The 27,419-nt window shown below is 32.5% G+C and overlaps 4 protein-coding genes across 6 annotated transcripts; 1 reads left to right on the forward strand and 3 right to left on the reverse strand.

Moving 5' to 3' along the window:
• Window positions 1-1,874: 1,874 nt before the first annotated feature.
• LOC143894444 (retinol dehydrogenase 12-like) lies at window positions 1,875-9,067 on the reverse strand. The gene is made up of 6 exons (XM_077400703.1): window positions 8,881-9,067; window positions 7,395-7,476; window positions 5,659-5,969; window positions 5,162-5,290; window positions 3,784-4,000; window positions 1,875-3,291 (listed from the first exon to the last, which is right to left on the reverse strand). Exons 1-6 carry the CDS (start codon window positions 8,987-8,989, stop codon window positions 3,141-3,143), a joined length of 999 nt encoding a protein of 332 aa, XP_077256829.1. The 5' UTR covers window positions 8,990-9,067; the 3' UTR covers window positions 1,875-3,140.
• Window positions 9,068-10,422: 1,355 nt separating this feature from the next.
• Window positions 10,423-15,252, reverse strand: LOC143894445 (retinol dehydrogenase 12-like). 2 transcript variants are annotated; one of them, XM_077400705.1, is made up of 6 exons: window positions 14,938-15,251; window positions 14,566-14,647; window positions 13,302-13,606; window positions 12,078-12,194; window positions 11,558-11,792; window positions 10,423-10,867 (listed from the first exon to the last, which is right to left on the reverse strand). In XM_077400705.1, the coding sequence occupies exons 1-6, from the start codon at window positions 15,053-15,055 to the stop codon at window positions 10,717-10,719; spliced, it is 1,008 nt and encodes a 335-aa protein (XP_077256831.1). In that variant the 5' UTR covers window positions 15,056-15,251; the 3' UTR covers window positions 10,423-10,716. The 2 variants fall into 2 exon arrangements, with proteins under 2 accessions (XP_077256831.1, XP_077256830.1); XM_077400704.1 differs by having other exon boundaries at window positions 10,428-10,867; window positions 11,558-11,774; window positions 14,938-15,252.
• Window positions 15,253-18,059: 2,807 nt separating this feature from the next.
• Window positions 18,060-22,219, forward strand: Dib (Cytochrome P450 302a1, mitochondrial). Of its 2 annotated transcripts, none has more exons than XM_077400700.1 (8): window positions 18,060-18,470; window positions 18,705-18,945; window positions 19,069-19,244; window positions 19,563-19,767; window positions 20,987-21,149; window positions 21,258-21,506; window positions 21,601-21,825; window positions 21,913-22,219. In XM_077400700.1, the coding sequence occupies exons 1-8, from the start codon at window positions 18,293-18,295 to the stop codon at window positions 22,024-22,026; spliced, it is 1,551 nt and encodes a 516-aa protein (XP_077256826.1). In that variant the 5' UTR covers window positions 18,060-18,292; the 3' UTR covers window positions 22,027-22,219. The 2 variants fall into 2 exon arrangements, with proteins under 2 accessions (XP_077256826.1, XP_077256827.1); XM_077400701.1 differs by having other exon boundaries at window positions 20,987-21,137.
• Rpt1 (26S proteasome regulatory subunit Rpt1) lies at window positions 21,831-24,092 on the reverse strand. The gene is made up of 6 exons (XM_077400702.1): window positions 23,898-24,092; window positions 23,778-23,815; window positions 23,173-23,655; window positions 22,930-23,094; window positions 22,676-22,842; window positions 21,831-22,601 (listed from the first exon to the last, which is right to left on the reverse strand). Exons 1-6 carry the CDS (start codon window positions 23,968-23,970, stop codon window positions 22,223-22,225), a joined length of 1,305 nt encoding a protein of 434 aa, XP_077256828.1. The 5' UTR covers window positions 23,971-24,092; the 3' UTR covers window positions 21,831-22,222.
• Window positions 24,093-27,419: the final 3,327 nt, after the last annotated feature.

The raw sequence follows: 27,419 nt of genomic DNA on the forward strand, positions 1-27,419 counted from the left end.
GATCCGTTTGAAATATCTTCATTCAATAAGTCAATCGTTACAACATCTATTTCACAAAAAGCTATCGCCCGCTCGACTGAACACAAACGCGGCGTAACCTGTAACCTCTTCGCAGACACCGTCATACGGAATGAAGAGCTTTGCCAGTAATATCTCCTAATAAAAAAATGTATTGTCTGATTTAACGCGCATCATCTTGCTAGAAAAGAAGCTTCGAGAATAAATAATCAAAGAGAATATATATAGATATATAAGAGAAAGAAAAAGAGAGAAAGAGAACACAGCAGAAAGGTGATACAGCAAAAAGAAAGCAGTACAGAGATCCAATTTATAATGAAATAGATTAATCCTTTGATAGACGAAGCTTTTAAAATCAAGAATTATAAATAATATCCTATTATAGTGTTCCATATATATTTTATAGTTATATCTTATCACACACTTACACACACTTACACACACACACACACACACACACACACACACACACACACACACACACACACACACACACACACACACACACACACACACACACACACACACACACACACACACACACACACATATATATTATATATATTATGCGATTTTACAATAGGCACCATGGACGCATGTTAGGGCTTTTGATACTCTCATTGCTCCTGTTAGCGTAGAGGTGGGCCTCGATGAAACCGGTGATTGCATCATCGTTACTTCATGCTACTCTTTCAAGCATCGCGCGACTCAATGCCGGGTTGCCTTCACTTTGGCCTTGCTCGCTTTTCGCGTTTACCTAGACCCCCGTATCGTTGAAGCAGACCTCGTAATTATACGCATACCCACGTAACTTTTTAATAATTAGACTTATACTCATGGCTATAACGAAACAGTCTCATCCATTCTTTTAAATTGTGCATCAAGAATTAATTTGCAATCGGAGCAGTCATACGTTTACGTGACTTGATGCCCTTCGTTTCTAGCGACGCGATATAATTAGCAAAACGCGTAGTACGACAGAGTTTCTACGTAGATGTATATATAAAGGCGATGTATAAAAATTGATAATATTTTTTATTCCTTTTCGAGAAAGTAATGATAAAGGAAAATTTATAGACTTGGAAGGTACATTAATACTTTTATGCCATCTATACTTTTAGAAATAATATATGCTTAGAAAGCGACATGGATGTGGATTGCCTGTCTCTCAATAATAATAGATTCCAAAAGCTTTAGCTAATAGATAATGCATTTTCTGCACCGATGCCGCGATGGAATCTTAATAACTCTGGTTCGATAGTCAATGTTACTTGTGTCGATTGATACGTGAGTTACCTGTCTAATGGAAGCCAGGTTTCGTCATGTACGAAAATAACTCGATGATTAGTGTATTTGTCCGATGCAAGCCACTTTAGAACATGCGTATTTTAAATAACATCATTATTAGACGCTTCCTGATGTGTTGCATCATCACAAGACATTCGAGTGTCAATGTTAAAGCGATTTCGCACTTATTGTTAGCTGCATAGCGTACATTACCAGTTCTTCCGTCGATAGTCGATACGCTTGCACATCGATGGTGGATGTTTCCGCCCGTCACCGACCTCTTTTAGGAGAAAGTATAAAATCACGATTATCCTGTGCATGGTCTCCCACGAACATTAATCATGGCGTTCTGTTTAAAAACGACGGCATCAGATTTATATTGTCAATCATAATCATGGAAATCGTGGTCTAAATCTAAGCAATATACGATTATAATCAAATAACAAGACTAAAAATTATTGAACATTTACTTGTAGAAAGTAATCTCAAGAAAGAACTTATAAATAACATAAAACAGTTATGTTTAATTATAATTAGCATAAAAATAATAATTAATCAGTACGAAAGTCTCTTTTTATAGTTATTTATTTTCTCATTTGCAATAACCAATGTACATTCAAATTTTATCTCTATTTCACCGAACTTGTTTTATTCGCCTATCCAACGTACAATATATGCAACATAGATTTCTACTTTTATAATATAATATACGTATCTACAATATACGAAAACAAGTGCGGCAGAAATAGAACTACATAATAAAAAAAGATAATGTTATAATTGCAAATGTAATAGTTGTAACAATTGTGACAGCTTTAACATAAATTCTTATTTTAACTATGCACAAATTTTTACGTCAACTATTTATTATTGGAAATAGACTTTTTTTTACAAATGGGAAGCCATTAATAGCCGATAAGCACGGATGTTTATCAATTTATGAGCTGTGATAATCACCATTGTGTGCAGTTATTTTAAGATAATATATTATAACGTCTTTCTTAAATGTATCATTCAAAACTATAAAATATTTACAGATGTCTGTTGGATAAAAGAGATCTAAATAAAGATTAAAACTGTTATTCTGAAATTAATCGTAAATATTATATTTAAATAAAATACAAGAAGATAGTCTAATTATATTATATTAGATTAGAACATTAGCGCACCATTTAGTAATATATAATATATATCTAATCGCGTTGTGTAATATATAACATACATAAAGTATTAATTTAATTATCTAACTAACTTTTTATATACTTTTTACCATAACGATCTTTATAGGTAATCGGTAATTATATATAAATGCAACAGAATCGCTGTTAGAAGTAATTGTGTACCAAAAGAATTCAAAGTCTAGAGAAATCTATTTTGTAAATGAGCTTGTAATAAGTAGCCCTGTTTCTTGGTAAAATACAATGTTGAAATAATATATCTCAAAATAAAAATGATCTGTAACATATTTAATAAGTCATCGAGTGTTTATCGAATTATATAGCTAAGAGTTTCTGTTAAAAAATAATTTAAACTAACAGCTGAGTTGCAAGAATTTTACACATATATGTTTTACTCTTGATACATTGTTATCTTATTGCAATTTAATTTAAAAAAAAGACACAGATGTAACATGTTACATTAATTTGACAACTTATTTTGTTAAAATATAGTAAGAATATTTATGCATCTTTTTATTAAATCTAATTTATATTTGTGAAAATTATTTACATTCTATCGCTATTCTTTATATCTTTATACGTCATACATTGTAAATATCTGCCTAATGCGGCAGAAAAATCATATGTGTTACCCATGACAATCCATTCAAAGAAATATTATTTATCAAGTTGGAGCGAGACAGTTTCCAAAAATGCAGAAAAGTCTTCATTTAACTCTAATTGTAGCAGCTGGCAAGTGTAATTCCACAATTTTTTGGCTTCTTGGTCATTCCTTGCAATCGATTTTGGATTAATAACACGGCATTCTCTATGAAAAGCATAAATTGAATGGAATTATATGGCATATTTATTTTTTTTAAATATATAAATTTTATGTAAGGCCAATACAAATCTAAAAGGCGCGGATGTACGTGTAATTAAAAATTCAATGTTTTTCTCTTTTTCTCACTTATGTGTAATTTAACTATTCATGCGTACAGTTCTTTATCTAGTATACGGTTTTGATTCTATCAATGTGTGTGCGTTGTGTGTGTTTCTATTAGTCGACAATTTCAATTAAACTCTCAATCAGTTTTAAATTAAAAGTTTAATAATCGACATTGGTATCGAGACATCAAATAAAGAAATCTACTACGAATAAATTGCGCATGCAACGTGAAAAAAAAGTTGAAATTTTTATAACTTGTACATTTACGCCTTAATCTCGCATTTTATATTATAAGTTTAGAGTTTATTAAATTATATTTATTGATATGGTTTATAAAAAAAATGTTTGCTATCATATATAGCTTGCCCTTACGAGTAATAGAGACCAGTCTCATTAGCTGTCTTTTCATCAACCGCACAGTATATTGTTGTTTGAGCTCCTTGTTCCGGATTTTTGATAAATGGGCGCATAATATATTGAACAAAAAACGTTGCACCCGGAATTATCGTCCTATTATAGTTTCGACTCAATTCGGTTCTTATGACACCAGGATGTAAAGAATATACGTTTATTCCGCTAATTTTCGCCTCTGAAATCAAATTTATACAAAAAATGGTAAAGGTTGCCTGATAATCAAGCATTTACAATATAATGAATAATAATAACTAATCTAAAATTCTTATAATAATTTATAATTGATATTTTTTATTTACTTTCTAGACGTAATAAACTCTAATTAAATATATTATTTAATTATCTTTTTCAAGATAATTTCAATCCGTCAAGAGAATTAATATCTAATTATCTATTAATATCAAATTTATATTTTTTACGAATATAGAAAACGGGCTAAATAAGAACCAGGTGCGGTAAATAATGCGCGAAAGTTTTATTTTTATTTCATTTTACATTATCTTCCAACCTCTTGACTTCGCGCCGACTAAATTTGTCAGACTTGAAACACACACAGCTCCGGTTGGAGTAGTAAAATCCTCCCCCTACACCTAATTAAATCGAATCGATTCAATCGAATTGATTTAATTAGGTGTAGGGGGGGGGGGGAATTTCAAGTCTGACAAATTTAGTCGGCGCGAAGTCAAGATTGGAAGATATGTGAAATAGAAATATAAATAAACACCTTCACACGGAATGAAGAAAGTTCGAGTTCCGAACCTGGGCTGCGAGTAGGATCATCCTCCAGTCTAGAACGGGCATGTGAAGGTGTTTATTTTTATCTTAATAAAAAATTTTCACATTTGGACTTTGCGTCGCAATATCTCCGCTCGTAGGGCACGTAGCGGAATATTATAAGAGAAACCCCCCCCAATTGGACCCCAAGCTATCGATCAAGCCTACTTAGAACTTGATCCGTTCACTCGTTATCGAGATTTCAACATCTCGGATACTCGCAACTCGTCGCGTCGCGTAAAAGAGTCACGGTCGGTCTCGCTCCGCGTGTACTTGGCGCGAGACACTACTACCGTGTCTCTTGATTTCTATTTTACATAGATATCTTCCAACCTTGACTGTATTAAAACTTTCGCGCATTATTTACCGCGCCTGGTTCTTAGTTAGCCCGTTTTCTATATTCGTACGGATTTCTATTGGAACCTATATATACTTCAAATTTTATATTTTTTGGATGACAACTGTATATAGGTAATTGTTATGTAATAAATGTAGTATTTTTTTATAAGCCGTTTCTTTTAGTTTTAATTCTTTTACATATACAATATTTCATTTTTCTTACCTTCCAATCGATGTGCAAGTTCCTTCGTAAATAATATGTTCGCCAGTTTGCTTTGCATATATGCCTTCCAAGGACGAATATACGAATATGATCTTTCCAGATTTATATCATTGTAATGTATTTGGCCAACTGCAATAGATATGATTTAATGACTAATTAGTATTTGATTACATTTACCATTTAATAATTTGATATTATGTATATTATTATATAATTACATATTAATAATACAACAAAAAATAGAGTGTAATATATTAATTAGATAATTTCCAAACAGTTTTTATATTATTGTACACAGAGAGTTTTCAAAATTCTAATTAATTCTTTATAAATAAATATTTTACTGCATATTCTACTAGCATTGCAAACGCGATCGATCTCAATCACGCAAAAAATACAATATTCTTACAACAATAATATAATAATATATAATACATTTAATAATATTTTTCTTTTTATTTCTTACATCTAATTTCTCTGTTTTACTTTTTACGTACATATGTGAGCAAGTGATGATACGTTGACTATTCTGCAGCCAAGACCGGACGATTGCATTTTCGGTAATAATAACAACGTCAAGAGGAAATGTCCAAGATAATTCGATTGCAGCTGTATCTCGAATCCATCCTCAGTTATCTCATACGGAGTGAACATCATACCGGCATTATTTACTAGTATATGAATGGCCGATTCCTCTCTCAATAACATTTTAGCGCATTTTCTTACGCTTTTAAAGCTAGAAAGATCCAGCTGATATACCGCAAGATTGCCTAGCTTATTTTTGTCTTCCAATAGTTTACCGTGAGCGCTGAATGTTAAGAAGCACAATGATTACTGTATTTGATTTTCTTTCGATACAGTCTATAATATACTGTTGTAAGATTTAAAAATGTATCATAAACCCTCCGTCTGTATACGTGGGTCTACGGCGTCCAAGCCAAAATTATATCTGCAATTGTAAAACTTGCAAGCCTGCCAAAAAGTATTGAATAAACGATGTTTATCAAAATAATTATAAAATCGTCAACTACAATGTAGACAGACGTTTTGAAGTTTTTCAGATTCTTTTAAATACTATAAAGTAAGGAAAAATAGCGTCAAATGTGACAGACTCATGTGTACACTCCAAGGGTTCAAAAAAACCGTACACAGACGGAAGATTAATATAAGTATTATACTAAAAAAACTATATTAATATTAATACAAACAAGTAATTATGCATTTTAGCTCCGACCTTACGGATTTCACCTTCGATCTTACGTATATTGTCAAGGACACGATCCTGAGTAACGCGCAAAAGTCACTCGACGGCTTTTTATTAAAAAAGTTATTAACAAAAGAAATTTAAAATTATTTATATGAACATTAATATGTTCGCAATATTTCTTTTTTTTTTTTCCTTTTTTTTCCAAAAAGTTTTTAATCTCTTGCACTAGTGTTTTATTCACAAGCATACATGCCCAAATCGTCCAAATCAATTAACAGCAAACATTTACTTTGAAATTATTTCTATAAAAATTTTAGACAAACTGCATGCAATTAGTGCATATACAGTGTATATACATAAGACTGATAAGAGTTTGCAATAAACGCACTTATTTGCATATGATATAATACAGAGTAGCTTAAACAGTTTTTTGTCCGTATTCATACTGTTCATAGTCCGTTCTTATTTAATGACGGTCTTATATAATGTCTTAAGATGCTAAGACGGTTCTGTGATTGGTTTATAACACATATATCTTAAGATTGTGGTTAAGACGGTCTTAAATAGAAGATCTGACTATGAATCCCGACCTGTTTTCCATGTCTGAGACCAATTTTTTGTACACCACGCGCTTGCTACTAACAATAAGTAATAGTTTGCATAGTAATAGTTGCATAAGAATTATGCAACATATGATGTGCTACGCGCGTTATTTTAGAATAAAAATTGAACTTGCCAACTTTAATTATAACTGTTTGTGATAACATAATGCAAACACAAATATTATCAAGTGCAAAACAATGTTATCAAGCTCAACATGATAAAAATTTAATCTTTCCAACTCACTTTAAAATATGTTGAGATTTTCATGATAAAATAAACGTAACATTAGAAAATGGATTATAGCTTCGCCAAAAAGACGCAACAATAAAATTCAATAATTTTAAGTTTTATACATGTCGAAGTAAGTTTTGTGTAACACATTAATGCATGCAAGCTTAGTATATTGCAATTTTGTATATTTACTTTGGAAATGGATTACGCTTTATATCTTCAATCGCGGCCTTTGCTTTCTCAACGTTCCGACAGGCCAAGATCACTCTCGCACCTAAATGGAAAATGTATATCTATATAATTATTTGTATGTAATTATTTAAATGCTCTTATATTATTTATTTATAAACACAGAGAAAAAGAATATTCTTGATTTGAAAATATCTTTAATTTTAACGTGGAAATCTTGAAATGAGATTATATTGCGTTAAACGAAGAAAACTTGATTGAATGAAGTCATTTGAGATAAAAAATGGAAATAAGAAGTCTTATAAGAAAACTTTCAACATACTTTTCTTTGTTGATTTATATAATGACTTCTTTCAACCAAGTTTTCTTCGTTTAACGCAATATAATCTCATTTCAAGATTTTCACGTTGAAACTAAAAATATTTTCAAATCATAAATATTCTTTGTCTCTGTGAACAATGTTGTGTACTCGCAACGGTATGTACTGTAATGTAGAACGGATTTACATTAGACTTTCACTAAGTAGAAAGTTAACGAAAATGAAATCCAACTCTTGCATTTTGAATTAGCAGAATCTTGAAAGAAAAAGAGAGAAAAAGAGAGACAAGATATATGAAAAAAAGTACATTATTTAATTGATAAACTTATAATAAAAATTCTCAAGAATTTCTAAATTGATCATAAACAGTTCATTTATATTAAATATAATATATATTATAAATAATATATTATATATTTAATGCTATAATGTATAATATTATCAAAATATAATTTTCAATATTATAATATTATAAATAAAATAAAAATAAATATTTCTATTTAAAAGATGTAAAATTTTTTTTGCATGTGTTAACATACGTATTAGCTGGAGGCATTTTACTGACATGTGTGATTGACATGTCACTATCATTCGATTTTAAAATTTAGATTTAAACAAGCATATAATGCTATTTTAATCAATATTTTGTCGCAAGTCAGATTTTACAGTAATTGTTTCGTTTCTCAGTTAAGTACATTATCAATTGATCTTTATTCAAGATATGATAATATCTGCACTTTCTTATTTTACAATAAGACGCTCTAAAGGTAACGACTATAAATATCAATTTTAAAACAAAACTACGTATAAGCTGCGTTCCGAGTCACATACCGAGTCATATACCGAGTCACAAACTATATATAGATTTTCAGTACTGGTACTGCAGTGAATGTCAATAAATCAGTACATTGTAAGGCACAAATATATGTCCGCATGTAAAGAATATTGTGTGAATAGACTTTGATCTAATAATATCTTCTTTGTTAAACATCGGAGATAAAACGGATTAAAATTTTTTTATTTGTTTTTCATTAAAGAATAACATTTTGTACAATTAATAAATGTATCTGATATTATACATGCACTCACGCTCGGAGACACAAACATATAAGCAAGCACGTTAAAATCACTAATTTCACTCATTTTGTTGATTAAAAATTAATTATTTACCTCTTCTGTAAAAATCTCTAGCAGTTTCCCTGCCGATTCCGGTGTTCGCACCTGTTATAATGGCAATTTTGCCATCCAAACGCACCTCACTTGTACAATATAACGGCATCTTTACTTTTCTTCTACTGCAATCTCTGAACTGACTGAAACTTCTGTCCCGACGTTCGTGCAATATTGAACGTCACGTGGTGAAATTAAGTAAGTAGGTGAGAGAGGAGAGTTGAATTTGTAGAAGTGAAACCTCGTTTAATACAAAAGCTATACACTGAGAATAAAATTGTTCAAAAAAATTAACTGTATGTAAATTACATATACACACACTCACACACACACACATACTCACACATGTATAATTTGGAAATTGATACTTTAGTCTCACACGTGAAATAACATGGAAATATGCGCATTATTTTTTATTCTTTCACAATATGTAACTTTAATCTCTAACTTTAAACTCACAATCAGCTTTAAAATTTCTAATTTCTCATTACAATTGTATTGAATTATGAACTGAAATATTATTTGTCTTGAGTTTTTATCTAGTATTATACATTGAAATAAATTAATTTTCTTTACATGTTTTTTGTCTTATATTTAATAGAAAGTATTTACGTACTTGTACTGTTTCTTATTAATGTTTAAATTGATAGATAGTTGTGAATTTTATTCAACAGACAATAAAATACATACAAATGTACATATACATATGTACATATACGTATAAAAATGTAAAATCCATTTTAGATGATTAAGAATTCGTGTTAAAACTCCAAATAATGTTTCATTTGTAATTTTATATGCCATATGTAATATGACAAACAATTAAAAATTCAAAATGTGCGCATACACACGCATAAAATCCACATATGTGAGTTTATCTAAACCATATAGACCTTATTGATATGAACTGGTCTATAGTTGTCTATAGTTTCTGTATTAGAAGTAGCGTAGAGGACCATCTTTTTCTCTTTTCATACTTCCGGATACTTTAGAGAAAGAAGTAGGTTACGCTATATATTTTGCCAGTCCATATCTATAAGATCTATGATCGAAATACATAATAAATTAGAATTAGAAAGATGTCAGATTTTTACATCAAAATATGTGATGCTACTTATATTAATTACTTAAAATCGTGGCGGCTTCACACACACACAGACACGTGTAAATAAAAAATCATTAAATAATTTTTTAATATATAATAACTGGAAATTATAGTTTTTCGGCAATGTTTTAGCAATTTTAATTAATAAAGATGTGCAATAAAATTAATGTATTTATGCAAGAAAAAAGAGGATTTTTTTGTTTTTGCACCATAATTTAATCGAATTATAGTGAAAGGTTAAAGAATCTTCACATATATAGTTTTTTACCTTTACTTATATTGAAATTATAATATCAAGAAATTCTTAACGTAAAAAAATATATATTATAGTATATATATCCTTCTCTCTTACAGAATTTTGCCAGAACTATTGAGTTGTGGCTAGACTTTGATTAGAGGGACTCTATTATAGTGGTAAAAAAGATAAAAACAAACATTATATATAATTAAAATTTTATTAGTAAAATGTTAAGAATGGTAACTATTAAAAATTAAATTAATATTAATTATTTGAATTTTTTAAAAATTTGTAACTTACTTTACTATCTTTATGATTTATCTTATGATCCATCTTATAATCAATCTTTAGAACTTATCTATTTGTTAAAGAAACATGTTTTCTATTCTTACTTACTTCAAATGTACACATAATAATTAGCAAACAAAAGTACATTTAATTTAAACAATACACTATTTTAAACTTAATGTATGTTAAATACTAATTAAATACATTATTTAGCAATTTGATGCGAAACAGTTGTCAAAAATCTGAGGAAGTCTGTATCAGGTTCCAACTTCAGAAGCTGACAGGTTTGATTCCATAAATTTTCAGCAATTTGATCATTTCGTGCTCGCCACTGTGGAGTCGCAACGCCGCATTCCCTTCATAAGGATAAAATAATGTAAAAAAATTCTGTTATATATAAAATATATTAAAATAAAGAAGAAAAATATTGAAATATTTTCTTTTTCTTGCAGTTATTCAAATACAAATGTTGAAATGTGTAAAATTGAGATTTTAAAAGATTTTATGCGACCAAATTTGTAATGACAAATGTGAAGCATGCAACACATATTTATATTTTATTGAAATTATATTATATAAAACATTATATATTTTTTGAAATATTGAGGAATTATTCTATTGCACATTATACTTAGCGGATAATTTTATTTAATGTAAGTAACACTGGAAAAGAAACGCGCTGCAGGCAGAACTTCTTCTCCGCCTATATGTGTATTGTCTATACAGACGTATCAACAAATTACTTCCCTTAGTATTGATACAAAAAATATCAAAATTCAGAAAAAGCCCTATTTTGAATAATTTCCAACACTGGCCCAACTCAATGAGAACTAATTTTGCTTAGTAAAAATTGTAACAGATTTTAACAAATCTATTTTTGGGTAGATCTAATTTTTACTGACAGTCCATTGTTATTTCTAGAATTGATTAGTTAATACCAGTATTGATGAAATTCCTCTGATAAAACTAGTTTTGACCAATTAAATCGGGTATTGACGGAATTTTGGTTCTGACGGTATATTAACATATATATACTTTTTTCTTACCTATAATAGAGACCAGTCTCGTTAGCTGCCTGTTCGGCCACTGAACAATATATAGTCGTTTGTGCACCTTGTTCAGGATTCTTTAAAATTGGTCGCAGAAGCGATCGAAAACCAGTGCTTGCACCAGGAAATACTGTTGTGCTAAAATGTCTACCTAATTCTGTCGTTATAACTCCGGGATGCAAAGAATATACATTTATTCCGTAAATGTGTGCTTCTGAAAAACGTACGTATTCTAAAAAACTATTAGTATGTAACATTCTTGTTAAAAAAGAAATTGTTTTCAAACTGACCAAAAAATCAGAAAAAAAAACATAAAAGTATCAGTAAGTAACGTTTGAAAATTGAGACACTATAGAAATTAATATCTAAGCTAGGTAAAGCTAGCAAAAAACTTACGGTCGGTTTTTGTAATTAATTGAAGTTTAATGTGCCACTTTGACGCACGGCTTTAAGTCATGCTATATAATATTCAAATTTTCTACAATATTTGCAGCTTGTAATAATTGTTTTTGTATACCTTTTAACCGACGAGCAAGTTCCTTGGTGAACAATACGTTCGCTAGCTTACTTTGTGCATATGCTCTGAAGGGAGTGTATGTTTTCTCCAAATTTAGGTCCTCATGCACAGCGCCAACTATATTACAATAATATAGCCATCACAATTAGCTATTTCTTTCTTATATATCACGGAGAAAAAAGATTTGCTGATACAGCAAATATTTAGCTGTTACAGCAAATTTCGTTAGTTATTATCAATAGCAAAAAAAATTTGTGTTAAGGAAACTAATTTTATTTAGTGAAATAAAACTTTAAATTTACAAATTATTTTTAGTAACAAATTCACTCTATTTTTTTTGCTATTCTCTGATCTTGTTTATTTTTATATCAACATTTTATACAGCAACAATTTTGTCGTCATAGCAAATGCATTTTTTATAGATAAGACTGTTTGCCTTAACAGCAAATTAACATAAATAAATCTATTTTATAAAATTTTTCTATCTTTCCAACAAAACAAATCTTACTGTAACATTAAACTATCGTGACAAAATTTGTTCGTCCTCTCAAGAAATATATAATAGTTATTTTTTGCTGCAATAGCTAAATTATTTTTCTTCCATGATAACATTACGCGTTATGATCTAAACGTATATTATTAACATATGTTATAATTATATTTGTGTAATGTATAAACTTAAGGGGATCCTAAAGTGAAGGCTGAACTTCCTCGACGTCGGTAATGTCAACATTTCTAATCCTGTTTTCTATGTCATATATCTATATCTGTCCGTGTCTAACGAGAGGCATCTGTCCTTGTTTCGATTGTTGCGCCATCTCTCGCTACACGCAATGTCAACCTGAATGTGCTTTTGCACATATAAAAGTTTATTTAAACTAATCTTTTTTTCTAGGCTTTCAATCTTAGATCTAATTGCACGATATTGTTCTTAAATGTTGTCCCTAGGTCATGCCGGTCTAATTTTGTGGGTATTTATTGTGGAATTTTTGTACAAAGCAAATATTGTCGTCACGTATACCAAAAATTAACAAAAATATTAATTTTTTCTCGTTTTCGATATAACGTCGACCACCATGACCTAGATTTTGATGCGTACTTCAATTCTAGACAAGAATTTTGCATTTCTATAAAGCCAATTAAAAGATTAGTGCTAAGAAAAAAAGCCGGTATTACAGACGGCTTTAGGATCCCCTTAACTAGAATGTTATTAATTTTACGTACACATGTGCATACACGACGAAACATTCAATATTCTACAACCATAACCGGAGGATTGCATTTTTGGCAGTAGCAGGAGCGTCAGGAGAAAGTGACCAAGGTGGTTTGTTTGCAGCTGCAAGTCGAATCCATCTTCGGTCTTTTCTTGCGGGCACATCATCACACCAGCGTTATTTATCAGCAAGTGAATGGCTGATTCATTTTTCAACAACATCTCAGCACATTCTCTTACGCTTTTTAGGCTGCACAGGTCCAAACGATAGACCGCGAGTTCACCTGGATTACCTTGAAACTGTTCCCTATCTGCCCTGAAAATTATCATATATTATTACACATACAATACGTATTGTGTGTGTAATTAATACAATTATAAAAATGTGTGTTAATTATACTAAATATATATGATGTATATCGAGTGTGTATATATTAACTGTGTTTATATTAATATCTCAGAACCGTAGATTATAACATAACTGACATCTCATTAAATATTGAGTAATTTTATGGAATAAAATCATGTTTGCTAATTTTGCAAACTGTTCTATTATTTCTCTATCGTGACTTCATCACGATAAACATAGAAAAAAAAAAAATTTATTTTTTCAAGAACTTCATAATTATTATACAAAGGAAACTATCGACCATACATTATTAAAAAAATATATATATTAATTTATAAAGCAAAGAAAAACTTTTATCTTCTTCCTGTTTTTCCTTGCAGATCACATATGTTTCGTGTCTCTCTCTCTCTCTCTCTCTCTCTCTCTCTCTCTCTCTCTCTCTCTCTCTCTCTCTCACCTTTTCCTAGTTGCTTGGTAGACAATAGGATTTCTTAAGAAACTTCGATTTACTTGACAAATAAGATTACATCTTATCGTATTAGACCTACTTATTTCATGGCCTCTTTACAGTGCCTCGCAAATTAATTATACCGGAAATTCTTGTTGAAGACAAGTACCTCGGTATAATTAAAGAGTTTTATGTCAAATACTCGAAAATATCTTACGATAGCAATATAATATATGTAACGATACATTAAATAATGAGAATTCTCTAAGAACAATGACAATAATATTATTCCTGAATTGTATTTACGAAAAATTATGAAATATAAGAATTGTATTAAACATATAAGTATAAGTGATAATTATGAATTACTGATTACCTATAAGCTCACCATTAATCGATAAGTTAGGAATAATTACAAGCAAATTATAAATTCTATTCGTCAACAATATTGCATATTTATATAATAACTTTTACTTACTTTGAGGGAGGATTTCTTCTTATATCTTCGATTGCGTCGTTTGCTTTTTGCGTATCTCGACAAGCTAAAATTACTCTTGCTCCTAAAAATATAAATATTAATTCATATATTCAAATGTATGAATACTATATTCCTCGTACCAAGTTATGCTAAAATACCATCAAACTGGTGTATGTTATAATAATAAATATCGGCTTCAGACAACAAGAGATATAAATTCAGTTTACAAGCATGAGACTTACACATATTAAAAATTTATAATTTCTTTGCGATAAAACTAATTAGATAAAATCAACAAATCCAATCTAACGAATCATTATTTCAAGAAATTATCAATTTCTGTTGAAATTTTTTAAATTAACGTAAAGTTACCTCTTCTATAGAGATCTCTAGCGGTCTCCTTGCCAATTCCTGTATTTGCTCCCGTTATAATTACGGTCTTACCGACGAGTCTTGCTTGACTGTTACACTGACTATGAAACGGCCACATTTTCACGATATCTCTTTTACACGGCTTCACGACGCGCACCGCTTTCAAAACGTAACTGTCTACACTGTCTACAGCAACCAGTTGACTTTTGCACGGCTTCACGGCGCCTACACTATCTACACTGCCTATACAGCAATCTGGTGATTGTACGCGAATGCTAAGGTCGTCCACTGAAGTAGTCAGAAGAGTCTGATGGAGATTTACACGTTAGGATATATATAAAGTTATAAAGAAGGAGAGGGGGGAGGGAGAGAGAGAGAGAGAGAGAGAGAGAGAGAGAGAGAGAGAGAGAGAGAGAGAGAGAGGGAGGGAGGGAAGGAAAGAGAGAGAGAGAGAGAGACCCAGATAGTCAAGCGTGATAGAGCATATTGAGCAAACTAATGCATTTGTTTTCATATATTTGTTGTAAATTTGCTGACATCGAAATAGAACACGTTACAAATACAGCTACATGACTGCTTATACATGCAATCAGTTGACGCAATTTCAAGAGCAAACGGTCCGCAATATTGGTATAGCAACATGTCAGCAACATGACAGCAATGAATATGATTCATCGTTCCATCTTGAGCATCATGCAATTTATAATATTTCCATCCGTTATTGTGCTAGTTAAGCATCTGTTTATTCTGTTTGAGGCGGACGGCGCGCCATCTCGCGTAATAAATATCAACTTTTTCCGGGAGAGATGTAAGTGACGCGCAATAAATAGTTTTGACAAAACGCATTTATTTGCATATCTTAGCATAACACTTACGTTTAATAATGTCCGTAATTATTAAATGTGGATTTCAAAGCGTGAAGTTGAATTTGTTTAGAAAGAAAAGTGTTTCAAAAAAGAAAAAATTGTTTTACAATAATTATGTTGGTCATATTAGCGAAGAAATTTTGCAGTTTAAAAGAATATTGCGAGGGACAGTTTTGAGAGAAACTTCTGGTGGATTTATCACCAAAAATAATACTAATTTTTATAAACCTGTAATCGAGGTATAACACATAATATAGTAATATATACATATATGTATACCCAGATAGCACACATCTGCAAACATGTCCGAAACCGGGTCATTAGTCTCACCATGTCCACATATTTTAGAAGTGTATGCTATTTATTATAAGAAAAACCTCATACCAAATTAAGTTATATATACGTGGATCCGAAAACATTTTTTTTCCGATATAATATAATTAATAATAATAATGTTAATTATAATTATTTCTTTTGTTTGTTCGCTATTTTATTATTAACCAAATATGGTTTACCATATTAGAAACTAGAAATTAACTTGAGCTACCTAAATAATTCTAAATAATTTCTATATAATTTTACACTATGTTTTACCATATAATACCTTGAGTGTAATTTGCGATTTAATTAATATCAAATTTCTGCATTAAATTATTAAAATAATTTTAATAATATACTGAAATGTCAAGGTCGCAATATTTGGAAATGCCTAAAATTGATGGTCAATATTGCACAACAATTATTGCGTAGTTAAAATTTATGTAATTTTTTTTCTGTATTTAACAATGGCTTTTCAACACTAGTAGATAATAAAAAACCGCAATTCGCTTGTTAAGCTGACTCGTTGTTTCTTTTCTTTTCGTTGCTCACGGTTATATTTCTTTATATATATAATTTCATAATCGGGTCGGCTGCTGTTCGGGCCGCAACAAAGAATTGTTATAAGTTTGTACATATAAAAGTATAATTTCTACTTTTTGTTTAGAAATAAACTTAGATTTACAAAAAATTTTTCAACAAAATCTCATGAAACTCTTTATATCCTGTTAATTCTCGTGTTTTTCAACTTTAATTAAGCATAAGTAGGATTATAATAATAAGTTTAATATGTAAGAGAGAAAAGAAACGAAGGAAGAAAGCTATAAAACTTATGCATTATATATCATAGCATTTTACATTTTACACTTTTGTTAAAATTAATAATGTAGTAAAAACTTTTTGATTGAATCATTTTTCTATCTTTTTTTACAAACAAAATATACAGTTTGCCTAAAATGGGCGCACAGTATTGAAACATTTGTCGTTTTTGTTATTATATGACCTCTTCAGTTACTATAATCTTAATAATACTTATATTCAATATTACCTTCATCGTTAAAACTGTGAGAAAATGATAATCTAATTATTTGAAGTATAAAAGTAGACCTCAAATTTTTGATATATGACAATTATAGTCAAAAGTAAAACGAAAATTTTGATTCAGGTATTAAGAGAATTAATAAGATATAAAGAGTTGGGGTTAAAAAATTATACGCTCACGTATACGTAATAAGTGGCATATATTACGCTATTTTCTCCTATTAATTTGCATAGTACAACTAACACTAATTTAAAGAAAATTGCTTATTAAGCTGTATAAGCTAAGTGCGCAATTCATTATATATCCACCTCGAGAATTTGTAGATCCAATCGTATAAAATTTATATGATATTTCTAATATTATCGCGAATTTTACTTTTTTGTGTTGTAGAATTAATTTCTACGGAATATTATATTACAAAACATTTTTGAAAATTTAACCAAGATCTCTCGGAAATATCGTAGAAAATTTAAAAAGTATTATTAAACAAAATAAAAGAATATATATATATATATATATATATATATATATATATACCTTTTTATAATCCTATGCACATATACGTATATTTTATAAGCCATTCATTTTTTTTCGTAATCTCATGCAAAGTCACCCGTCTAATTAGACGTCGATAGACGTCTAATTAATCAATTCGACGGGTCATTTTTCACTGGGATATTTCTCTGTGAACATTAGCGACATTTTAGACGTTACGTAATTAGTAAATAACAGATATATTAAACGAGGAAGAAATAATATTATACAAGACAAGTCACCAAGATATTGGCCACATTAAATAGTCGCGTTAGCAAATGTCAATGACATTCGTCAGCTTGTGCTCATGTTTCTTTAAAAGCAATATTGTGAAGCGTTGTATCCGAGCTTTATCTGCCTAGCATCAAATTTATGCCAACGGTTCAGAACGAGAATGTCGAGTGGCCAGCAACAGGAAAGGCGGAGAACAGGAGAACCGAGTGGTTCAAAATTGATCGAGTTCTCAAGCAGTCTGCACAGATAAAACCTGTTTTTCTGGTGCATATATGGCGTTCTCTTATAAATCTACTGCATATATAAATCAACGGTAAAATTTTAATACAAAGTATATATACGTGGGAAATATACATTAGTAATGTACGCACGAGTGAAACTATGTGGAGGAAGAGGGACAATAAAGAAATTACGTGCTCGATCGTGCTCGATTAATCAGTGTCACGTTGATAGTACCGAGCCCAAGCCTTTCGAAAACATACCAGGACCAAGATCTTTGCCCGTTATTGGGACACTGTACAAGTACCTACCTTTCATTGGTAAGAAAATAATATGTAATTCGATAATCCAATAAAAAGATTGATTACTATTGCAAATTTCATGTTTTTAAAATTTTTAATTTACTTTCTTTACTTTCTTTTTTCCATTGAACTAAGGATAGAGAGAACCCGATTCTGTATTAAAACTATTACTACATATTCCAAATAATACTTGCTCATCTCTCTCTTAAATGTCGATAAATTAATCTTACGGAATATATGTCAACGGTATAGGTGAATACAATTTTACAAAGCTACATATCAACGGCTTATTGAAAAAAATGCAATATGGACCTCTGGTGCGTGAGGAAATAGTACCAGGCCAATCAGTAGTGTGGGTATTCCGACCGGAAGATATCGCGGAGATTTTCAAAGCTGAGGCGGGTCTGCATCCGAAAAGAAGATCGCATTTGGCTCTACTCAAGTATCGAAAGGACAGGAGTAACGTCTACAACACCGGGGGTCTCTTACCCACGTAAGAATCATACAAAATTTCGCATGATTACAATATATCACGATATTTGTACATAAGAATCGGCCGGAGAATCGCTTCGTGTCTCGGTAGGATGAAGATTAATATGGTGATTGGATATTTCAGAAACGGCACCGAGTGGTGGAGGCTGCGCCGTGAATTCCAAAAGGTCTTTAGCAAACCCCGGAACGTCGTCGATTACCTTGAGGATACCGACGCAGTTGTTCAGGAGTTCGTGCAGCTCTGCTCTCGCGAGAAGCCCGACGATTTTCTACCTCTACTCTCGCGTCTCTTTCTCGAATGTAATATTTTCACGTCTAGACAAATTATCCCATTCATTAACGAATATACAAAAAAAATTGTTATTCCCAAAAAATATTTAGTTTGATACGTTCAACTAAACATTTTAGTTAGTTAACTAAATATTAGTTGTTTCATCAATTTATTTCATTTCTTTAATCAAGAATTAATTAATTCAACTAATGTTTAGTTAACTAACTAAAATGTTTAGTTGAACGTATCGGACTAAATATTTCTTGGGATTGACAAATTTCTTTTCTCAGTCTATATGTATAACGTTGATAAAAAGCATATGTTACATCATCGGCATAAATTTTCAGTGACTTGTCTCGTGGCTTTCGATGTAAAGACGCGAAGTCTTTCGGAAGAAGAAAAACATCCGCATTCTCGAAGTTCAAGGCTAATCGAGGCAGCGTTTACGACGAATAGCGTAATTTTGAAATTAGACAATGGCCCGATGATTTGGCGATTTTTCGAAACGCCGTTATATCGAAAATTGCGCAAGGCGCAGAATTACATGGAAGAGTAAGTGCGCAATTATAAATTATTTATTAACGCATATATGTATCAAATATTAATTGTTGTGACCTTAAATTGTTGGAAAAATTGATCATTTCGTAAATAATGTAAAATTTAAAATTTGTATTAATAATTTGCATTAACATTAATAGTTTAAATAAGTGAGTAATATATGTTATTATATATATATCTACATAAAATAATTATTGTTTTAAATACATTTTTTACATATAAATTCTCTAAATTTTATTTTTTAATGAGATTTAAAAAATAGTTTATAGATATATAAAGAAGCTATAAAAAAGATAAAAAGGGTGCAAATTACAAACTTGCACATTGCTTCCTCATTATTACAGCTCGCTACCATTGCTCCTATTTTATTTCGCTTATAAAGCTTCTTGAGGAAGCTTTTATTTTATTTAATGTATAATTATTAGTATTTATTTTTTTGGCTTCCTCATAGAGGAAGCTTTGTGAGCAAAGGGTTCTACTTGCACACTTAAAAACTATAAAGAAGCAATGTGCAATTTCTCCATATTTGCGGAAGTTAGAGCAAATTTGCCGAAATTTCTATAACTCGATCCAGAACTAATCAACCAAATCTTAACGAATTATATATGAAATAGGGGTAGAAAAGACTGAAAAATATAATAAAATTAGAAATAGATCGATATCTCCAAATTTGCGGAAATTAAAGCATAAACAAACATTTCTGCAAATTCAAAATTTTATTAAAAAAGAACCCCTTGATTATTAGCAATTTTTATTAATTCTATTATATTCTTCAGTTTTTTCCACCCCTATTTCATATATAATTCGTTAAGATTTGGTTGATTAGTTCTGGAGTTATAGAAATTTCGGAAAATTTGGCACATACATACATGCATACATACACACACACATACATACATAGACATTTTTTTAAACTGCAATTTTTCGACGTTTTAGAACATTCTAAACACATTCAGAAAAACAAAAAAAATTTTTTTTTTTTTTTTACGAAAACAAATCTTCCTCTATGAGGAAGCAAAATGAATAATAAATTTATTCTAATTTATCATTTCCTTTTTTAAAAAAAATGATACTTTTTACGTCGCAAAAAAATCTTTGCATTATTTACAAAAGAATCATGACAATCCTATATTAAAATGAAATAGTCTGATGAAATCGTGCTCATTTACACAATTCTGTCATAATTTATAATTTTTTTGTTATTGTATCTCAGAGTAGCGCTACAAATGGTTACTCAGAAAAATCAAGATGCATTAATATGTCGGAAACAATCTCTTCTCAAGGAATATTTAAAAAATGAGGCTTTAGATATTAAAGATATTGTGGGTATGGCGTGTGATATGTTGCTCGCTGGCGTGGATACCGTAGGTTTTCAAGTATTGACTATGCGTTTTACATGAATTTAATGAACTTGGGATTAAATATAGTTATTACAAGCAACGAAATCGTGGCGAGAGGAAAATAGAAATTTCATATTATTTTAGACGACATACAGTACGTCATTCGCCTTGTATCATCTTGCAAGGAATCCAGCTGTTCAAGAAAAGCTAAGATCGGAAGCTGCGGCTTTGTTACCGGATCCTATGTCCCCGATAACGGCGGAGATCCTAAGAAATGCCACGTACGTGAAGGCCGCAATAAAAGAAACTTTCAGGCTAAATCCTATCTCCGTGGGAATAGGTCGTATCTTGCAAACTGATGTGGTGCTGAGCGGATATCGCGTTCCCAAAGGAGTAGTGTATTTGCGTTTATCAATAAATAATTTATATTTTGAAAGGTAGTGATGAAACAAATTCTTTAAAAGAAAATCTCATCGAAATGTTTCAGACTGTAGTCGTCACGCAAAATCAAGTGATTTGTCGACTTCCCGAATATTTCGACGAGCCAAATTCATTCAGACCGGAGAGATGGTTGCGCGATAGTAACGACAAAGAAAACAAGCTGAGAGAAAAATCTGTCAACCCGTATACTGTACTTCCTTTTGGTCATGGCCCGCGATCGTGCATCGCAAGACGATTCGCGGAACAAAATTTGCAAGTTGTTTTACTGCGAGTGTGTATCTTAAGAATTATTTATTTTTCTTAATAACATATTGCGCAATCATATAATTGCAATGGTGTTTCAATGAATTCTTTGCAGATCTGCAGAAATCTGCGGTTTACATGGTGTGGAGAGTCTCTTGATTCAGTTTCGTTTCTAATCAACAAACCTGACGCACCTATTAAATTGAGGTTCGAAAATCTACATGCGTAAAAAAAAGTCATTAAGATCGAACAGGAAACTTTTAACGAGGTTTGTATCGGAAAACAACAGTTTATTATATATTCTACTTATGGGCAAAGTTGTTCCTTGACTTATTCAATAGATACAGCAATAGAAATAATTATAAGATTTATGTGTCGCGCTGATAATTTATCGAACACGAAAATTAAACGAATTGCGGATACTTCTAATTGTAAGTCATGTATTTTGGCGTTGCGGAGAACTTGGCGTACGATTTGATGACCTTGTTAACCGCCTCGAGGAAATCCTTCTCCGTGGCAACTTTGCGCCGTGCACGAATCGCAAACATACCAGCCTCGGTACAGACCGATCGTATTTCAGCGCCTGTGCTATTAGGGCACAAACGAGCGAGCAACTCGAATCTGATGTCCCTCTCAACGCTCATCGAGCGCGCGTGAATCTTGAAGATGTGCGTGCGTCCCTCGAGATCCGGCAGTCCAAATTCTATCTTTCTATCCAGACGACCTGGTCGCATCAATGCAGGATCCAAGGTATCCGGCCTATTCGTCGCCATTAGAACCTTTATGTTACCTCGTGGATCAAATCTGACAAAATTAAGTTACGGTTAAATCGTAAAATAATTAGACGGCAACTCTTTAGGAATAGACGAGCAACTTACCCGTCTAACTGATTTATTAACTCCAGCATAGTACGTTGAACTTCGTTATCACCGCCGGCACCGTCATCAAAACGGGCACCACCGATGGCGTCGATTTCGTCGAAGAAGATCAAACAAGCCTTTTTACTTCGCGCCATCTCGAACAGTTCTCTTACCATTCTAGCACCCTGCGAAAGAACAAAGTTGCACACGTTATCCATAAACATTGCGCTCTTTACTTCTATAATTGCTTCTTTACGCAGCATTTGACGTACCTCACCGACATATTTCTGGACTAATTCTGAACCAATGACACGAATAAAACAGGCATCTGTCCTATTGGCCACCGCTCTAGCGCATAAAGTCTTTCCTGTACCTGGAGGCCCAAACAACAAAACGCCTTTCGGTGGTTCAATACCCAGGTTGACAAACTTCTCCGGCTGTAATAAATCTCTTGGTTACATTTTCTCTACACTTTGTTAACAAATCGCAATAATAGTAAAAGATTATAAACCAACATGTAACAGCGGCGTTTCAACGACTTCTCTCAATTTCTCGATTTGCTCCTTGCAGCCACCAACGTCGCTATAGGTAACATCAGGCTTCTCTTCCACTTGCATCATCGTTACGGTAGGATCGATTTTGGATGGCAGTGGAATATGAATTTGATACTTGTTGCGATCCACTCCTACCCTCATGCCTTCCTCTATGTCCGTTGGCGCTACAGAATCTGCCAAGTCAACTACGAACTTCGCGAACTGCTTCACATTTATTATATACTTCGGATCGTCGGAATCCGCATTTATGATTTTGGTACAGCGCGCCACTTGCAGGGGTTGCTCATTTTGCAGAGTTTGCTTGTCAGCCGCCAAATCCCAGAGTGCCGGCGGTGCCAGGCCAGTATCAGACTCTTTGATCCCCGTTGACTCGTTCACACGCTTGATAATCATTTGGATATCCTCTTCAACATACTTAATAGACTTCGTGTATTGCCCTTGGCCCTAATTAGGACAAAAATTTACAGGAATTCAAGACATGACGTTCGTATGACAAATGGACATTTATCTCTATATCTTGATTTCAAATTTCTCCTCTAACAACAATCTAATGGTGATTAACATACGTAAGTCTTCAACAAAGCGATATCGTCTTCATCCAGTGCTGAAAATCGAGAAGACGAGCTTTTAGGAAATAAGAATCGTGATAAAGTGAACAATAAGGAAGGTCGCGAAATGGAACTCACATTTTATCTCCTTTTCTTCCTTCTCCTCCTCGTTCTTCACCTTCCGCATATCTTCTCCTAAATGATCCGGCATCTTTCGCTTTTGTTAAATCGTCCTGTTTACCGCAAACCACACTTTTAACGGTCGTTATTCGTCAACAGTCCGGATTTTGTGGCTGTGTGGCACTTTTTGGGGGTTATGTTCCGAGTTCTAATTACAAGATTACAAGCGAAATCGGGGAGAACCTCCGAAGCGACATCTACAACCGATCAAACTTTATCTTTTCATCCTTGTAATGGACAAATGGTAAATCTGAACTGCCGATAAGAAGTCAGTGATTTATAATTACCTCTGCGTTTCAGAGATGGCGCTTAAAGAAACTCCGAGAATGGAAAAAAGAAAGAAGAAATTAAGAAAAGAGTATAGAAAGAAACGGGCCATTTTCTTATGTGGTCAATGTGTCGCTTCAGTGAAGATTTTTTCTAATTTGTGCGTGTTAAATAATATTGTTACGTAAAATATACAGCTGCTCGAGTGATATTGTTGCGTGAAGGAACGTAAACCTGCCGCAGCGTACGTGACCACTACGTGACTCCGAGACCGACCGATGCGACCGAGGTACGTCCTGTTTTGTTTTATGGTGTGTAACTTTCCGGGAAAAAATTTTTCATGTAATAATTGTATATAAAATATGTCCATGTATGTTTTCTTTCTCTTATACAGGGTGCGATCCACTAGACGCTTTAAACGCTTCAGAGCATCATTTTGTCCTTGTTTAACATTTGATAAACAAGGATGAAATGTTTCCATTGTTTCCAAGAGCGTTTTGGAGCACCAAGTGGATCGCACCTATAATCTTTGTTCGTAGAGGTGAAAACTATAAGAAAAATTTAAAAAATATATAACTATAAAGGAAAATGTTTGCATTGCTTTTTTTTTTACAAAAAAGTGAAGTTCAAGGAAATGAGAAAATATTGTCTATATAGGTATGTAATTATATATGTATAAATGTAATAAAAAATTGTATATAAAATATATGTAGAACATTATATAATCAGTTATTTAGTCAATCAAGTTGTCGCGTTTCCGCGTAAATTTCTTTGTTTCTTTTATAATAATAAATAAATAAATAAATATATTATATATTTTAACTTAATTAAAATTTTGCTGTGTAGCGATTAGAAAAGATGTGCACTAGAGTCCCTCTAATCGGAGTCTGGCCAACTTGTAGTTCTTGCAAAATTCTGCGAAAGTATGACAGAGATTATACAAGAGAAAGAAAACATACATATCTTATAATTATATACCTATATAAAATTGTTTCCCGGGTTGCCTCAAAATAATTAAATTTTTCGTGTTTAATTTACTATTCTCTGCGTATCGCGCACATGTTTCGTGTAATTTATTATTAATTAGCGTTATTATCAGTTTAAAAAAGGAGAAAAAAGAGGTAAAGATTTGAAAATAAATAACAACACACACACATGCGTTGAATTAAGTCGATATTTATTGCTGTCGGATTGAAATTGAAATTATATAGAAGCGTCAGTTGTTGACGGATTGCACACTCCGTCACGTTTATAAAACCGAAATGCTTCTCGCTCTTGTTTGTTCATTTTCTTTCCCCCTTTCTTTCTCTCTCTCTAATCTCTGCGTCTCGCGCGATAATCGGCCCGATCGAACCTTTCAAAGGAAGTGCAGAACCGCCCAAGTCACGCCGCATGCGCCGGGCGGACAGTCCTTGACCGGGATGATGCGTGGAAGAATGCGAAGTAACGAAAGAGAGGCCGAGATGTGCGTACAATAATACTTTCACCTCCACTCGTCCCACCCTGTTTTGCTCGTTATGATTCATTTGAGGTGCATTCGCACACCTCAACCGCGATGCGCAATATTTCTTCTTTTTTTCTTCTCTTTTTCTTTTTCGTATATTTTTTATTTTGCTGAGAAAAAAAATTTCTTCATCGATGCTTGGAAAGTTAAATAATAATTTACGATCTTATATATTAGTCTCTAAGAAGTAGAACTCGAACGGTAAGAGACAGATAGAAATTCAAGATAAGAAGAGTTTCTCGATGGTGAAGCAATAATACGTGATGGAAGAAATATGAATCTCCTCTGCTTTTAATTTCTGTGGATTCACCGATGACGAATCCATATGTTCGCTACATTAACGCACCTTCGCATAAGCGCTCGCGCTGCAGGCGTGGTGCACGCGAACTTCAACCGTATATGCGCTCTCTCATCCTCTCGTGTTGCATATTAGAGAGGTCAGGGTACCACCTGTAACCTCGTTATTGCAAACCTTTTACGTCGCGATTTGTTTTCGACCTGTCCGGCTTTCGACAAAATTTTTCATCTATAAGGCGTGAAAAATCAATCAATGCACGGAATCTTTTCGCAAACACAATCGACGAAACTTATGGATTCCATTAAATTGCATTTTTCTTTTAAATCGGTTATAAATCAATTAAAATCCATTTTTCATAAAATATAAAATGTATAAATGTCGCGTCACAAGTTTGAATCTAAAAAATGAGAAGAATATTAAAGTCTCGCGAGAAAACGAGTATGAAGACTGTATATATGCGCGGCGTGAAAGGTTCAAATGTTTCAGCTGATTTCGCTGTGGATTTTTAAACCGCCGTTGGCGAAGTTGAACTTCGCATACCGCCTTCACTCGCGATCATAAAGGTAATAGCGAAAATTTACGCTCCGCGTGCATCATTCCGACTGAGATAAAAGTTAATAATTTTATCGTTAATGATTTTACGAGCTTTTGCCACCCATCACAGCGTTTAATTGCATTTAATTACGATAAGCGTGTTATCGCGATCTCGCAGAGGAGCAATCGAGATATAATGACCTTTAACGAAATATTTTCGCGTTCATTGATAACATATGTACGATCGTGCGTTTCTTTCTCGCGCAACGCTATAAAGTATTATAAATACACAAAGCGGTAGCACCTCCTTGAAAAGTACAATCGCACGTTACAACTAATTACGGTTATTAGATCCCAAGTTTTGCGGCAAATTATAGACGAACGGCGCGGCGGCGCAAGTGCGAGTAAGTGCTCGTACCTCGCACGAGATGATGCAACGGCGCTATATACAGCGGCGTTACATATGCCTGTAAAACTGGCATGTAACATTTTCTCGCCGTCGATGTATGTCACTGTGTCGGGTCAGCCGGACGAAAAGCGATTTCGAAGCTGTCGCTTCTTTAAACTGGATCGCGTCCCAAATGAATTCTGAGTCGCCCGCGCGACTCCGTTCCGTTGCTCCGATGAAAATTTGCGCAATATGTCATCACCAGCCAACGTGGGTGGAGATTGACATTAAGCGTTCCTTCCTTTGCTGGAACCACAATCTCATTATTATTCCACGTCATCCGCCTTTTTTCGTGGGAACGCGGTACGACGAACGGATGGGTGCGTGCAGCTCGTCATAAAAATCTCTTCAGAATGCGAAACATTCGCGCGGTGCATGACTCTTCCCACGAAGAATCTTTAAATAACAATTGAGTACACGATCCAGCGA

Source organism: Temnothorax americanus, unplaced genomic scaffold (assembly GCF_048541705.1).
Source record: "Temnothorax americanus isolate GAGA-0224 unplaced genomic scaffold, ASM4854170v1 Scaffold14, whole genome shotgun sequence".
Classification (NCBI taxonomy): domain Eukaryota; kingdom Metazoa; phylum Arthropoda; class Insecta; order Hymenoptera; family Formicidae; genus Temnothorax; species Temnothorax americanus.

Bases quoted from the DNA above. Each gene is read 5' to 3' on its own strand.
- LOC143894444 (XM_077400703.1), bottom strand. From the start codon at position 8,989: ATGCCGTTATATTGTACAAGTGAGGTGCGTTTGGATGGCAAAATTGCC. The intron at 4,001-5,161 runs GTAAGAAAAATG...ATTTGATTTCAG, and splicing joins ACTTGCACATCGATTGGAAG to AGGCGAAAATTAGCGGAATA. The intron at 3,292-3,783 runs GTAAGGGCAAGC...TGCTTTTCATAG, and splicing joins GAGACTGGTCTCTATTACTC to AGAATGCCGTGTTATTAATC.
- LOC143894445 (XM_077400705.1), bottom strand. From the start codon at position 15,055: ATGTGGCCGTTTCATAGTCAGTGTAACAGTCAAGCAAGACTCGTCGGT. The intron at 14,648-14,937 runs GTAACTTTACGT...TTATATTTTTAG, and splicing joins TAGAGATCTCTATAGAAGAG to GAGCAAGAGTAATTTTAGCT. The intron at 11,793-12,077 runs GTATACAAAAAC...ATAGTTTTTTAG, and splicing joins ACTTGCTCGTCGGTTAAAAG to AATACGTACGTTTTTCAGAA.
- Dib (XM_077400700.1), top strand. From the start codon at position 18,293: ATGTACGCACGAGTGAAACTATGTGGAGGAAGAGGGACAATAAAGAAA. The intron at 19,768-20,986 runs GTAAGTGCGCAA...ATTGTATCTCAG, and splicing joins GCGCAGAATTACATGGAAGA to AGTAGCGCTACAAATGGTTA. The intron at 21,507-21,600 runs GTAGTGTATTTG...GAAATGTTTCAG, and splicing joins GATATCGCGTTCCCAAAGGA to ACTGTAGTCGTCACGCAAAA.
- Rpt1 (XM_077400702.1), bottom strand. From the start codon at position 23,970: ATGCCGGATCATTTAGGAGAAGATATGCGGAAGGTGAAGAACGAGGAG. The intron at 23,095-23,172 runs GTTGGTTTATAA...GATTTATTACAG, and splicing joins TTGAAACGCCGCTGTTACAT to CCGGAGAAGTTTGTCAACCT. The intron at 22,843-22,929 runs GTACGTCAAATG...GTTCTTTCGCAG, and splicing joins TCCAGAAATATGTCGGTGAG to GGTGCTAGAATGGTAAGAGA.